The sequence below is a fragment of the Salvelinus fontinalis genome, unplaced genomic scaffold (assembly GCF_029448725.1).
Source record: "Salvelinus fontinalis isolate EN_2023a unplaced genomic scaffold, ASM2944872v1 scaffold_0045, whole genome shotgun sequence".
Taxonomy (NCBI): Eukaryota; Metazoa; Chordata; class Actinopteri; order Salmoniformes; family Salmonidae; genus Salvelinus; species Salvelinus fontinalis.
In genome coordinates this window covers 425199-439055 of record NW_026600254.1, presented here as the reverse complement: position 1 = coordinate 439055, position 13857 = coordinate 425199, and the positions used below count along the sequence as shown (strand labels likewise).

General features: G+C 50.9%; 1 protein-coding gene across 3 annotated transcripts in view; it reads right to left on the bottom strand.

Annotated features, from left to right (window-relative positions):
- Positions 1 to 318: 318 nt before the first annotated feature.
- Positions 319 to 13857, bottom strand: part of manba (mannosidase, beta A, lysosomal) — a 62608-nt gene continuing 49069 nt past the window's right edge. For 2 of the 3 annotated variants that reach the window (XM_055911077.1, XM_055911079.1), the window contains exons 15-17: positions 9123 to 9265; positions 4292 to 4555; positions 319 to 3499 (exon numbers count right to left, since the gene is read on the bottom strand). In XM_055911077.1, coding sequence (XP_055767052.1) covers positions 3272 to 3499; positions 4292 to 4555; positions 9123 to 9265 — 635 coding nt within the window. In that variant the 3' untranslated portion in view covers positions 319 to 3271. Of the gene's footprint in view, positions 3500 to 4291; positions 4556 to 9122; positions 9314 to 13857 lie in introns of all 3 variants that reach the window. The other variant, XM_055911078.1, reaches the window with a different exon arrangement.

Genomic DNA, 13857 nt, shown 5'->3' with positions numbered 1-13857 from the left:
ACCTACAGTATTCCCATTTACTGTAGGCTCCTAGACCCAATGACCTACAGTATTCCTATTTACTGTAGCCTCCTAGACACAATGATCTACAGTATTCCTATTTACTGTAGGCTCCTAGACCCAGTGACCTACAGTATTCCTATTTACTGTAGCCTCCTAGACCCAATGACCTACAGTATTCCCATTTACTGTAGGCTCCTAGACCCAATGACCTACAGTAGTTAGTTAGTGTATGTAAAGCCTTACCCGCAACATTTGACTTTCCTTGTAGTCTGAAATAGACAAATCTAAATGATAGCAAAATAAAACCATACAAAATATATCTCCATTTACTTTATTAATGCAAATTCATTCCCTTGTATCTTATTTACAACAAATCCCACACACAACGTTGTACATCCAACTGACAGAGAGTGTTGGGGTTTCTCATGTCTCAGTACTCATCTCTGAGGTAGGTTAGGGAGAGGGTCTCAGTCAGGGCTTTAAATTTAAAAATGTAATTAAATTATTGGTAGCACTGGTGCTCCCTACTTTAAACAATTAGGAGCACCACATGAAATTTAGGTGCACCAGAAAATGTGATTTTTGTCAAAATTGATTGAGTTGCAGGCGAAGCGTGGCTTAATGTGACCACACCCCCGTGTAGGGTACAGACGTAGGGGTACTCCCGTTACTCCCATGTAGTTAGTTGGTATCCTCAGTAATTAGCCTAACTTCTGGCGGTATCCTCAGTAATTAGCCTAATTTCTGGCGGTATCCTCAGTAATTAGCCTAACTTCTGGCGGCATCCTCAGTAATTAGCCTAACTTCTGGCTGCATCCTCAGTAATTAGCCTAACTTCTGGCGGCATCGTCAGTAATTAGCCTAACTTCTGGCGGCATCCTCAGTAATTAGCCTAACTTCTGGCGGCATCCTCAGTAATTAGCCTAACTTCTGGCTGCATCCTCAGTAATTAGCCTAACTTCTGGCGGCATCCTCAGTAATTAGCCTAACTTCTGGCGGTATCCTCAGTAATTAGCCTAACTTCTGGCGGCATCCTCAGTAATTAGCCTAACTTCTGGCGGCATCCTCAGTAATTAGCCTAACTTCTGGCGGCATCCTCAGTAATTAGCCTAACTTCTGGTGGTATCCTCAGTAATTAGCCTAACTTCTGGCGGTATCCTCAGTAATTAGCCTAACTTCTGGCGGCATCCTCAGTAATTAGCCTAACTTCTGGCGGCATCCTCAGTAATTAGCCTAACTTCTGGCTGCATCCTCAGTAATTAGCCTAACTTCTGGCGGCATCCTCAGTGATTAGCCTAACTTCTGGTGGTATCCTCAGTAATTAGCCTAACTTCTGGTGGTATCCTCAGTAATTAGCCTAACTTCTGGCGGTATCCTCAGTGATTAGCCTAACTTCTGGCGGTATCCTCAGTAATTAGCCTAACTTCTGGCGGTATCCTCAGTGATTAGCCTAACTTCTGGCGGTATCCTCAGTAATTAGCCTAACTTCTGGCGGCATCCTCAGTAATTAGCCTAACTTCTGGCGGTATCCTCAGAAATTAGCCTAACTTCTGGCGGCATCCTCAGTAATTAGCCTAACTTCTGGCGGCATCCTCAGTAATTAGCCTAACTTCTGGCGGCATCCTCAGTGATTAGCCTAACTTCTGGTGGTATCCTCAGTAATTAGCCTAACTTCTGGTGGTATCCTTAGAACATTATCTGGCTAGCTGACATTATCTGGCTAGCTGACTATCTGGCTAGCCGACATTATCTGGCTAGCTGACATTATACTAGCTGACATTATCTGGCTAGCTGACATTATCTGGCTAGCTGACATTATCTGGCTAGCTGACTATCTGGCTAGCTGACTATCTGGCTAGCCGACATTATCTGGCTAGCTGACATTATCTGGCTAGCTGACATTATCTGGCTAGCTGACGTTATCTGGCTAGCTGACGTTATCTGGCTAGCTGACATTATCTGGCTAGCTGACATTATCTGGCTAGCTGACATTATCTGGCTAGCTGACTATCTGGCTAGCTGACATTATTTGGCTAGCTGACATTATCTGGCTACTAGCGAGATAAGTTAATCTCAATATAATTCGCGAGTCTGAGATATGTTGAGTAACAACAGTCATTTATATTTGATTTTGGTTCTGAGAGGGTCTCAGTACTCATCTCAGAGAGAGGTTAGGGAGAGGGTCTCAGTACTCATCTCAGAAAGAGGTTAGGGAGAGGGTCACAGTACTCATCTCAGAGAAAGGTTAGGGAGAGGGTCTCAGTACTCATCTCAGAGAGAGGGTCTCAGTACTCATCTCAGAGAGAGGGTCTCAGTACTCATCTCAGAGAGAGGGTCTCAGTACTCATCTCAGGGAGAGGGTCTCAGTACTCATCTCAGAGAGAGGGTCTCAGTACTCATCTCAGAGAGAGGTTAGGGAGAGGGTCTCAGTACTCATCTCTGAGAGAGGTTAGGGAGAGGGTCTCAGTACTCATCTCAGAGAGAGGTTAGGGAGAGGGTCAGTACTCATCTCAGGGAGAGGGTCTCAGTACTCATCTCAGAGAGAGGTTAGGGAGAGGGTCTCAGTACTCATCTCAGAAAGAGGTTAGGGAGAGGGTCACAGTACTCATCTCAGAGAGAGGTTAGGGAGAGGGTCTCAGTACTCATCTCAGAGAGAGGGTCTCAGTACTCATCTCAGAGAGAGGGTCTCAGTACTCATCTCAGGGAGAGGGTCTCAGTACTCATCTCAGAGAGAGGGTCTCAGTACTCATCTCAGAGAGAGGTTAGGGAGAGGGTCTCAGTACTCATCTCTGAGAGAGGTTAGGGAGAGGGTCTCAGTACTCATCTCAGAGAGAGGTTAGGGAGAGGGTCTCAGTACTCATCTCAGAGAGAGGTTAGGGAGAGGGTCAGTACTCATCTCAGGGAGAGGGTCTCAGTACTCATCTCAGAGAGAGGTTAGGGAGAGGGTCTCAGTACTCATCTCAGAGAGAGGTTAGGGAGAGGGTCTCAGTACTCATCTCAGAGAGAGGTTAGGGAGAGGGTCTCAGTACTCATCTCAGGGAGAGGGTCTCAGTACTCATCTCAGAGAGAGGTTAGGGAGAGGATCTCAGTACTCATCTCAGAGAGAGGTTAGGGAGAGGGTTTGGGTTAACTCCTGGGTACTGGGTAGTGGTTCAGTAAGTATGTCCAAAATGGCACCCTATTCCTTATATAGTGTACAACCCATAGAGCTCTGGTCAAAAGTAGTGCACTATGTAGGTTATAGGATGCCATTTCATACGTAAGATAGTCAGTACACATCTCTCAATGACGTAACAGTCAGGGCCTGGGCTAGCTGCTGGGTACTGGTGGGACCCCAGGGGTTAAAGGTGACTGTTCTGTTCCTGGTGACCATGAGGAATCCGTTGGTGCTGAATCGTCCTGGGACGTCCCCAACATCTAGCCATACGAAGGCCGCTACGGCAGAGGACTGCAGGGTCACGGTGTATCCTCCCATCTCGTCCTGCTGCACCTCGGCCTGAGAGGAGAGAGAGAGGTCACTATGGCAGTCATACTGACCACCCAGAGAGACGAGGGGCTGAAAACAGAGCACTCCTGGTCCATTACTAATAATACCCTATTCATAATGTGTTATAAGCACGTATATAACACCCTGTGAACTATGCGTAATGCATTATAATGCACAACCAATAACAAGCTGTATATTAACCCAGAACTAGCCTAAGAGCGTATACATTAGTCCTCCCGCCATCCAGAGAGACAGGGAGGGTGAAACATAGCACTCGTTATCTATTCAATAACAAGCTGTATATTAACCCAGAACTACCCGATAGGAGATCCAGTGGACAAATATGATTGCTATGACGTAATTAGAAGCAGAACTCATGATGATGCAGTCAGGTCAGTTAATAGTTAATATGGGGCGGCAGGGTGGCCTAGTGGTTAGAGTGTTGGACTAGTAACCGAAAGGTTGCAAGTTCAAATCCCCCGAGGTGACAAGGTACAAATCTGTCGTTCTGCCCCCTGAACAAGGCAGTTAACCCACTGTTCCTAGGCTGTCATTGAAAATAAGAATTTGTTCTTAACTGACTTGCCTAGTTAAATAAAAGATCTAAAAATATATTTATACTGTATGTAACTAGTATTGAAATATGATGTAACTACACTGAAATATGTAAAAAAGTGATAAAGCTGTGAAAATCTCAATGCTATCCAATTTGTAAGTTGCTCTGGATAAGAGCGTCTGCTAAATGACTTAAATGTAAATAGTGATGTCATTGTCACTAGTTGTGTGTGATGTCGGTCTTACTGTGGTGTTGGGTCTCAGCATCCCCTGGGCATTTTTGGGCGAGCTGAGGAAGAGGTGGTTAATGGGACCTTGCTGGCTGTTGACGTCCTCAAGGTGAAAGGTCAGGAGACAGGTGAGGCGGGTACAACTCCCGCGCCCACACCCCGCCAGCAAGGCTGTGATTGGCTGTTTGTGGACGACCTCAGCACTTCCTCCTTCCACAAGAACGAATCCGGAAGTCACAGTGCACACGGGATCCAGACTGCTCCACTCATAGACTGAAACCTGACGACAAGATACATCAGTCTACAATCACAGTTAATAACCACTTAGCCTGACTGGGGACTGAACACAGTTATCCACTTAGCCTGCCTGGGGACTACGGAGGAACACAGTTATCCACTTAGCCTGCCTGGGGACTACGGAGGAACACAGTTATCCACTTAGCCTGCCTGGGGACTGAACACAGTTATCCACTTAGCCTGCCTGGGGACTGAACACAGTTATCCACTTAGCCTGCCTGGGGACTGAACACAGTTATCCACTTAGCCTGACTGGGGACTGAACACAGTTATCCACTTAGCCTGCCTGGGGACTACGGAGGAACACAGTTATCCACTTAGCCTGCCTGGGGACTGAACACAGTTATCCACTTAGCCTGCCTGGGGACTGAACACAGTTATCCACTTAGCCTGACTGGGGACTGAACACAGTTATCCACTTAGCCTGCCTGGGGACTACGGATGCAGCCAATCAGCATTCATGGCTCGAATCACCTGGTTTATAATGATATTTACTCTGCGTTGCTACGGAGGAACACAGTTATCCACTTAGCCTGCCTGGGGACTGGTTCTAAGGGGCAGTTGTGAAGTACTCACATAAATACAATCAGGTCCATAATTATTGACACCCTTTGATAAAGACGAGAAAAAGAGTGTATAATATAAATAATACTGAACTTTATTGTATTTCTTTGTGGATTTTGACGTGTCCTTGGGGTTATTGTCTTGCTGGAAGACCCTCTTGGAAGTGTCAGCCTCCTGGCAGAGGCAACCAGGTTGTTGGCTAAAATGTCCTAGTACCTGGTACATTTCATGACCTTAAAAAGGGCCCCAGGACCAGTGGAAGCAAATTGGCCCCATAATATTGAAGATGCACCATTTTGTTTCAAACCTGTCCTATAGCCCATGTTAAGGTCAATGATATCAAGTACCAGGATATTGTTTTTTACTAAGTACCAGGATATTGTTTTTTACTAAGTACCTGTCACGTTCCTGACCTGTTTTATGTTATTTTTGTATGTGTTTAGTTGGTCAGGGCGTGAGTTGAGGTGGGCATTCTATGTTTTGTGTTTCTATGTTTAGGTCACTTGTAATTAGCCTTATATGGTTCTCAATCAGGGACAGGTGTTTGACGTTTCCTCTGATTGAGAACCATATAAAGGTAGGCTGTTCACACTGTTTGTTTGTGGGTGATTGTCTTCCGTGTCTGTGTCTGTGCACCACACGGGACTGTTTTGGTTTGTTCGTTCGTTAGGTGTAGTCTGTACCTGTTTGTGCGTTCTTCGTGTTATATGTAAGTTCTCATGGTTTAGGTCAGTCTACGTCGTTTTGTTGTTTTGTAATTTTCCAAGTGTTTTTCGTGTTCGTCTTCGTCTTTAAATAAATTCATCATGTATTCACAACCCGCTGCATTTTGGTCTTCCGATCCTTCTCTCCTCTCCTCGTCCGAGGAGGAGGAAGAACTAGACAGACGTTACAGAATCACCCACCAACCTAAGACCAAGCGGCGTGGGAGAGCGCAACAAAGAAACCAGGACTCGTGGACATGGGAGGAAATATTGGACGGAAAAGGACCCTGGGCTCAGACAGGGGAATATCGCCGCTCTGTTGAAGAGAGGGAGGCAGCTAAAGCCCAGGAGCGGTGGTTTGAGGAGGCAGCAAGGAGACGTGGCTGGAAACCCGAAAAGCCTGTGAGTAAACCCCAAAAATTTCTTGGGGGGGGGCTGAAAGGGAGAGTGGCGAAGTCAGGTGGGAAACCTGCGCCTACTCCCTGTACTTACCGTGGAGAGCGAGAGTACGGGCAGACACCGTGTTACGCAGTAGAGCGCACGGTGTCTCCTGTACGTGTGCATAGCCCGGTGCGGTACATTCCAGCTCCACGTATCGGCCGGGCTAGATTGAGCGTTGAGCCGGATGTCATGAAGCCGGCCCAACGTATCTGGCCACCAGTGCGTCTCCTCGGGCCGGCTTACATGGCACCAGCCTTACGCATGGTGTCCCCGGTTCGCCTACATAGCCCGGTGCGGGTTATTCCACCTCCCCGCACTGGTCGGGCGACGGGGAGTATACAACCAGGTAAGGTTGGGCAGGCTCAGTGCTCAAGGGAGCCAGTACGCCGGTATTTCCGGCGCCAACTCCCCGCTCCAGCCCAGTACCACCAGTGCCTACACCACGCACCAGGCTTCCAGTGCGTCTCCAGAGCCCTGTTCCTCCTCCACGCACTCTCCCTGTGGTGCGTGCCCTCAGCCCGGTACCACCAGTGCCGGTACCACGCACCAGGCCTATAGTACGCTTTGAGAGTCCAGTGTGCCCTGTTGTTGTTCCCCGCACTAGCCTGAAGGTGCGTGTCCTTAGCCCGGTACCTCCAGTTCCGGCACCACGCACCAGGCCTACAGTGCGTCTCAGCCGGCCAGAGTCTGCCGTCTGCCCAGCGGCGTCTGAACTGCCCGTCTGCCCAGCGGCGTCTGAACTGCCCGTCTGCCCAGCGGCGTCTGAACTGCCCGTCTGCCCAACGGCGCCTGAACTGCCCGTCTGCCAAGCGGCGCCTGAACTGCCCGTCTGCCCAACGCCGTCTGAACTGTCCGTCTGCCCAACGCCGTCTGAACTGTCCGTCTGACAAACGCCGCATGAACTGCCCGTCTGTATTGAGCCTTCAAAGCCGCCCGTCTGCCATGAGCCTGCAAAGCCGCCCGTCTGCCATGAGCCTACAGAGCCGTCCGCCAGACAGGAGCCGCCAGAGCCTTCCGCCAGACAGGAGCCGCCAGAGCCTTCCGCCAGACAGGAGCAGCCAAAGCCTTCCGCCAGACCGGATCAGCCAGAGCCTTCCGCCAGACCGGATCAGCCAGAGCCTTCCGCCAGACCGGATCAGCCAGAGCCTTCCGCCAGACCGGATCAGCCAGAGCCTTCCGCCAGACCGGATCAGCCAGAGCCTTCCGCCAGACCGGATCAGCCAGAGCCGTCAGCGAGCCATGACCAGCCAGAGCCGTCAGCGAGCCATGACCAGCCAGAGCCGTCAGCGAGCCATGACCAGCCAGAGCCGTCAGCGAGCCATGACCAGCCAGAGCCGTCAGCGAGCCATGACCAGCCAGAGCGGTCAGCGAGCCATGACCAGCCAGAGCCGTCAGCGAGCCATGACCAGCCAGAGCCGTCAGCGAGCCATGACCAGCCAGAGCGGTCAGCGAGCCATGACCAGCCAGAGCCGTCAGCGAGCCATGACCAGCCAGAGCCGTCAGAGAGCCATGACCAGCCAGAGCCGTCAGCGAGCCATGACCAGCCAGAGCCGTCATCCAGCCATGACCAGCCAGAGCCGTCGTCCAGCCATGACCAGCCAGAGCCGTCGTCCAGCCATGACCAGCCAGAGCCGTCGTCCAGCCATGACCAGCCAGAGCCGTCGTCCAGCCATGACCAGCCAGAGCCGTCGTCCAGCCATGACCAGCCAGAGCCGTCGTCCAGCCATGACCAGCCAGAGCCGTCATCCAGCATTAAGCCATCATCCAGCCAGGATCCGCCAGAGCCAGCCAGCCAGGATCCGCCAGAGCCAGCCAGCCAGGATCCGCCAGAGCCAGCCAGCCAGGATCCGCCAGAGCCAGCCAGCCAGGATCCGCCAGTTATTCTGGTGTTGCCCCTCATTCTGGTACTGCTCCTCATTCTGGTGCTGCCCCTCAGTCCGGTGCTGCCCCTCAGTCCGGTGTTGCCCCTTAATCCAGTGGGGTTAATTTGGAGGGTGGCCATTTGGAGGAGGCTACAAAAGCGGGGTTTGACTAAGGTGGGATGGGGACCACGCCCAGAGCCTGAGCCGCCACCGTGGACAGATGCCCACCCAGACCCTCCCCTAGACTTTATGCTGGTGCTCCTGGAGTTCGCACCTTGAGGGGGGGGTTATGTCACGTTCCTGACCTATTTTTGTATGTGTTTAGTTGGTCAGGGCGTGAGTTGGGGTGGGCATTCTATGTTTCGTGTTTCTATGTTTAGGTCACTTGTAATTAGCCTTGTATGGTTCTCAATCAGGGACAGGTGTTTGGCGTTGCCTCTGATTGAGAACCATATATAGGTTGGCTGTTCACACTGTTTGTTTGTGGGTGATTGTCTTCCGTGTCTGTGTATGTTGCACCACACGGGACTGTTTCGGTTTGCTCGTTCGTTTGTTGTAGTCTGTACCTGTTCGTGCGTTCTTCATGTTATTGTAAGTTCTCATGTTTTAGGTCAGTCTACGTCGTTTTGTTGTTTTGTAATTTTCCAAGTGTTTTTCGTGTTCGTCTTCGTCTTTAAATAAATTCATCATGTATTCACAACCCGCTGCATTTTGGTCTTCCGATCCTTCTCTCCTCTCCTCGTCCGAGGAGGAGGAAGAACTAGACTGTCGTTACAGTAGATCAATATTAAAATTATTTATTTGATACAGTATTTTTTGCTAATCTTTATCAAGGCTGCCAATAATGATAGATCTGACTGTACATACATAAACAGGTTATTAAACAGGCATGTTTCTGTGTATTGTGTTTTTAATGTGTGGACTCAATGTGGTATTGAGTTATTTGACGTGTTGAAAATGGTCGAGAGGGTCAACGTACCACAGTCCTGAGCTGAAGGTCGTGGCTCAGGTCAGACACAGCATAGACCACCAGACTACCCTGGTCCTCGAAGCCCACCGGCACCACAGGGGAGAAGAAGTCCTTGGCAAAGTAATGCAGCATCTTCCACTTCCCACCAAACTCTGCAGACGAAGAAGAAGAACAGATCTGGGAGAACTTCCCACCAAACTCTGCAGACGAAGAAGAAGAACAGATATGGGACAACCCAACGTCTTGACAGTCAGACCAAGAGGCAATTTGCCTTTCCGCGGAGCAATTTCCCCTTCGCCGAGGGTGACTGAGTATTTGCTACACCTCTACAAAAAAAAATAATATTGGTTGACAACCAGCCTATCTACCAAACAATCAACCATTCGACTAATTGGACTAAGCCTTAAATGGTATGAGAGTAGATACCTTGATATTTAAACTATTTCCACTCGTCACCCATATTTTTGAGCCGGTCTGCTATTTGTATAATGATCAACTATAAGAGATATGTCATTCGTTGAAGGAGGTTATCGAGCAGGAGGTTATCGAGCAGGAGGTTATCGAGCAGGAGGTTATCGAGCAGGAGGTTATCTAGCAGGAGGTTATCTAGCAGGAGGTTATCTATCAGGAGGTTATCGAGCAGGAGGTTACCTAGCAGGAGGTTATCGAGCAGGAGGTTATCGAGCAGGAGGTTATCGAGCAGGAGGTTATCTATCAGGAGGTTATCGAGCAGGAGGTTACCTAGCAGGAGGTTATCGAGCAGGAGGTTATCGAGCAGGAGGTTATCGAGCAGGAGGTTATCTATCAGGAGGTTTTCTAGCAGGAGGTTATCGAGCAGGAGGTTATCTAGCAGGAGGTATTATCTAGCAAGTTAAGCAATAATTTGGTAATTTGACTTTTGTTTGACTGTCGCTGCAAAGTTGGTATGATTTGACAAAGCTGTAGCCTACTTGGGGTGCGCTCTGTGCATTCTGAGCGTGCTCTGTTGCGAGATATTCTAGGTCTACTGCTGAACGCCCTGAATTATCTGAGGGACATGATCATGCTCAGAATTTATGAATGGCCTGTTGCGCAATTCCCATCAATGCCACTGGAGAAGTTACTATCATTACATTACTCAGTTTAATTTGCTGTGAAATCTTTACATAGTGGCACAGCCAAGCCAACAAGGCGACACAGCACCCCTCTTATTTGGGGAGAACCCTGGTATAGTGACCAGATCTGGAGAGAACCCTGGTATAGTGACCAGATCTAGAGAGAACCCTGGTATAGTGACCAGATCTGGGGGAGAACCCTGGTATAGTGACCAGATCTGGGGAGAACCCTGGCATAGTGACCAGATCTGGAGAGAACCCTGGCATAGTGACCAGATCTGGAGAGAACCCTGGCATAGTGACCAGATCTGGAGAGAACCCTGGCATAGTGACCAGATCTGGGGAGAACCCTGGCATAGTGACCAGATCTGGGGAGAACCCTGGCATAGTGACCAGATCTGGAGAGAACCCTGGCATAGTAACCAGATCTAGAGAGAACCCTGGCATAGTGACCAGATCTGGAGAGAACCCTGGTATAGTAACCAGATCATGGGGAGAACCCTGGTATAGTGACCAGATCTGGAGAGAACCCTGGTATAGTGACCAGATCTGGGGGAGAACCCTGGCATAGTGACCAGATCTGGAGAGAACCCTGGCATAGTGACCAGATCTAGAGAGAACCCTGGCATAGTGACCAGATCTGGAGAGAACCCTGGCATAGTGACCAGATCTGGGGGAGAACCCTGGCATAGTGACCAGATCTGGAGAGAACCGTGGCATAGTGACCAGATCTGGAGAGAACCCTGGCATAGTGACCAGATCTGGAGAGAACCCTGGCATAGTGGCCAGATCTGGGGAGAACCCTGGCATAGTGACCAGATCTAGAGAGAACCCTGGCATAGTGACCAGATCTGGGGGAGAACCCTGGCATAGTGACCAGATCTGGAGAGAACCCTGGCATAGTCACCAGATCTTGGCTTTAAAAATGGTCACTTCCGATTTATGCTGTATTTCCCAGGACTCTCGGGATAAATAAGATTTACAATGAATTCGGAAGGTATTCAGACCCCCCCTTTTCCACATTTTGTTACATTACAGCCTTATTCTAAAAGGGATTAAATAGTTTTTTCCTCATCCATCTATGCACCCCATAATGACAAGACCAAAATGTTTTTTTTAGAATTCTTAGCAAATTTATAACAAAAAACAGAAATACTTAATTTACATAAGTATTCAGACCCTTTGCTATGAGACTCGAAATTGAGCTGGTAGACTGCAGGACCACCGCTGCTTGGTAGACTACAGGACTACCGCTGCTTGGTAGACTACAGGACTACCGCTGCTTGGTAGACTACAGGACTACCGCTGCTTGGTAGACTACAGGACCACCGCTGCTTGGTAGACTACAGGACTACCGCTGCTTGGTAGACTACAGGACTACCGCTGCTTGGTAGACTGCAGGACCACCGCTGCTTGGTAGACTGCAACACTACCGCTGCTTGGTAGACTACAGGACTACCGCTGCTTGGTAGACTGCAGGACCACCGCTGCTTGGTAGACTACAGGACCACCGCTGCTTGGTAGACTGCAGGACTACCGCTGCTTGGTAGACTGCAACACCACCGCTGCTTGGTAGACTACAGGACTACCGCTGCTTGGTAGACTGCAACACCACCGCTGCTTGGTAGACTGCAGGACTACCGCTGCTTGGTAGACTGCAGGACCACCGCTGCTTGGTAGACTGCAGGACTACCGCTGCTTGGTAGACTACAGGACCACCGCTGCTTGGTAGACTGCAGGACCACCGCTGCTTGGTAGACTACAGGACTACCGCTGCTTGGTAGACTGCAGGACTACCGCTGCTTGGTAGACTGCAACACTACCGCTGCTTGGTAGACTACAACACTACCGCTGCTTGGTAGACTGCAGGACTACCGCTGCTTGGTAGACTGCAGGACCACCGCTGCTTGGTAGACTGCAACACCACCGCTGCTTGGTAGACTGCAGGACCACCGCTGCTTGGTAGACTGCAGGACTACCGCTGCTTGGTAGACTGCAGGACTACCGCTGCTTGGTAGACTACAGGACTACCGCTGCTTGGTAGACTGCAGGACTACCGCTGCTTGGTAGACTGCAGGACTACCGCTGCTTGGTAGACTGCAACACCACCGCTGCTTGGTAGACTGCAGGACTACCGCTGCTTGGTAGACTGCAACACCACCGCTGCTTGGTAGACTGCAGGACTACCGCTGCTTGGTAGACTGCAACACCACCGCTGCTTGGTAGACTGCAGGACCACCGCTGCTTGGTAGACTGCAGGACTACCGCTGCTTGGTAGACTGCAACACCACCGCTGCTTGGTAGACTGCAGGACCACCGCTGCTTGGTAGACTGCAGGACCACCGCTGCTTGATAGACTGCAACACCACCGCTGCTTGGTAGACTGCAACACCACCGCTGCTTGGTAGACTGCAGGACCACCGCTGCTTGATAGACTGCAACACCACCGCTGCTTGGTAGACTGGAGGACCACCGCTGCTTGGTAGACTGCAGGACTACCGCTGCTTGGTAGACTGCAGGACCACCGCTGCTTGGTAGACTGCAGGACCACCGCTGCTTGGTAGACTACAGGACCACCGCTGCTTGGTAGACTGCAACACCACCGCTGCTTGGTAGACTGCAGGACCACCGCTGCTTGGTAGACTGGAGGACCACCGCTGCTTGGTAGACTGCAGCACCACCGCTGCTTGGTAGACTGGAGGACTACCGCTGCTTGGTAGACTGGAGGACTACCGCTGCTTGGTAGACTGCAGGACTACCGCTGCTTGGTAGACTGCAGGACCACCGCTGCTTGGTAGACTGCAACACCACCGCTGCTTGGTAGACTGCAACACCACCGCTGCTTGGTAGACTGCAGGACCACCGCTGCTTGGTAGACTGCAGGACTACCGCTGCTTGGTAGACTACAGGACCACCGCTGCTTGGTAGACTACAGGACCACCGCTGCTTGGTTGACTGCAGGACTACCGCTGCTTGGTAGACTGCAGGACCACCGCTGCTTGGTAGACTGCAGGACCACCGCTGCTTGGTAGACTGCAGGACTACCGCTGCTTGGTAGACTACAGGACCACCGCTGCTTGGTAGACTGCAGGACTACCGCTGCTTGGTAGACTGCAGGACCACCGCTGCTTGGTAGACTACAGGACCACCGCTGCTTGGTAGACTGCAGGACTACCGCTGCTTGGTTGACTGCAGGACCACCGCTGCTTGGTAGACTGCAGGACCACCGCTGCTTGGTAGACTGCAGGACCACCGCTGCTTGGTAGACTGCAGGACTACCGCTGCTTGGTAGACTGCAGGACCACCGCTGCTTGGTAGACTGCAGGACCACCGCTGCTTGGTAGACTGCAACACCACCGCTGCTTGGTAGACTGCAGGACCACCGCTGCTTGGTAGACTGCAGGACTACCGCTGCTTGGTAGACTGCAACACCACCGCTGCTTGGTAGACTACAGGACTACCGCTGCTTGGTAGACTGCAGGACTACCGCTGCTTGGTAGACTACAGGACTACCGCTGCTTGGTAGACTGCAGGACCACCGCTGCTTGGTAGACTACAGGACTACCGCTGCTTGGTAGACTGCAGGACCACCGCTGCTTGGTAGACTGCAGGACTACCGCTGCTTGGTAGACTGCAACACCACCGCTGCT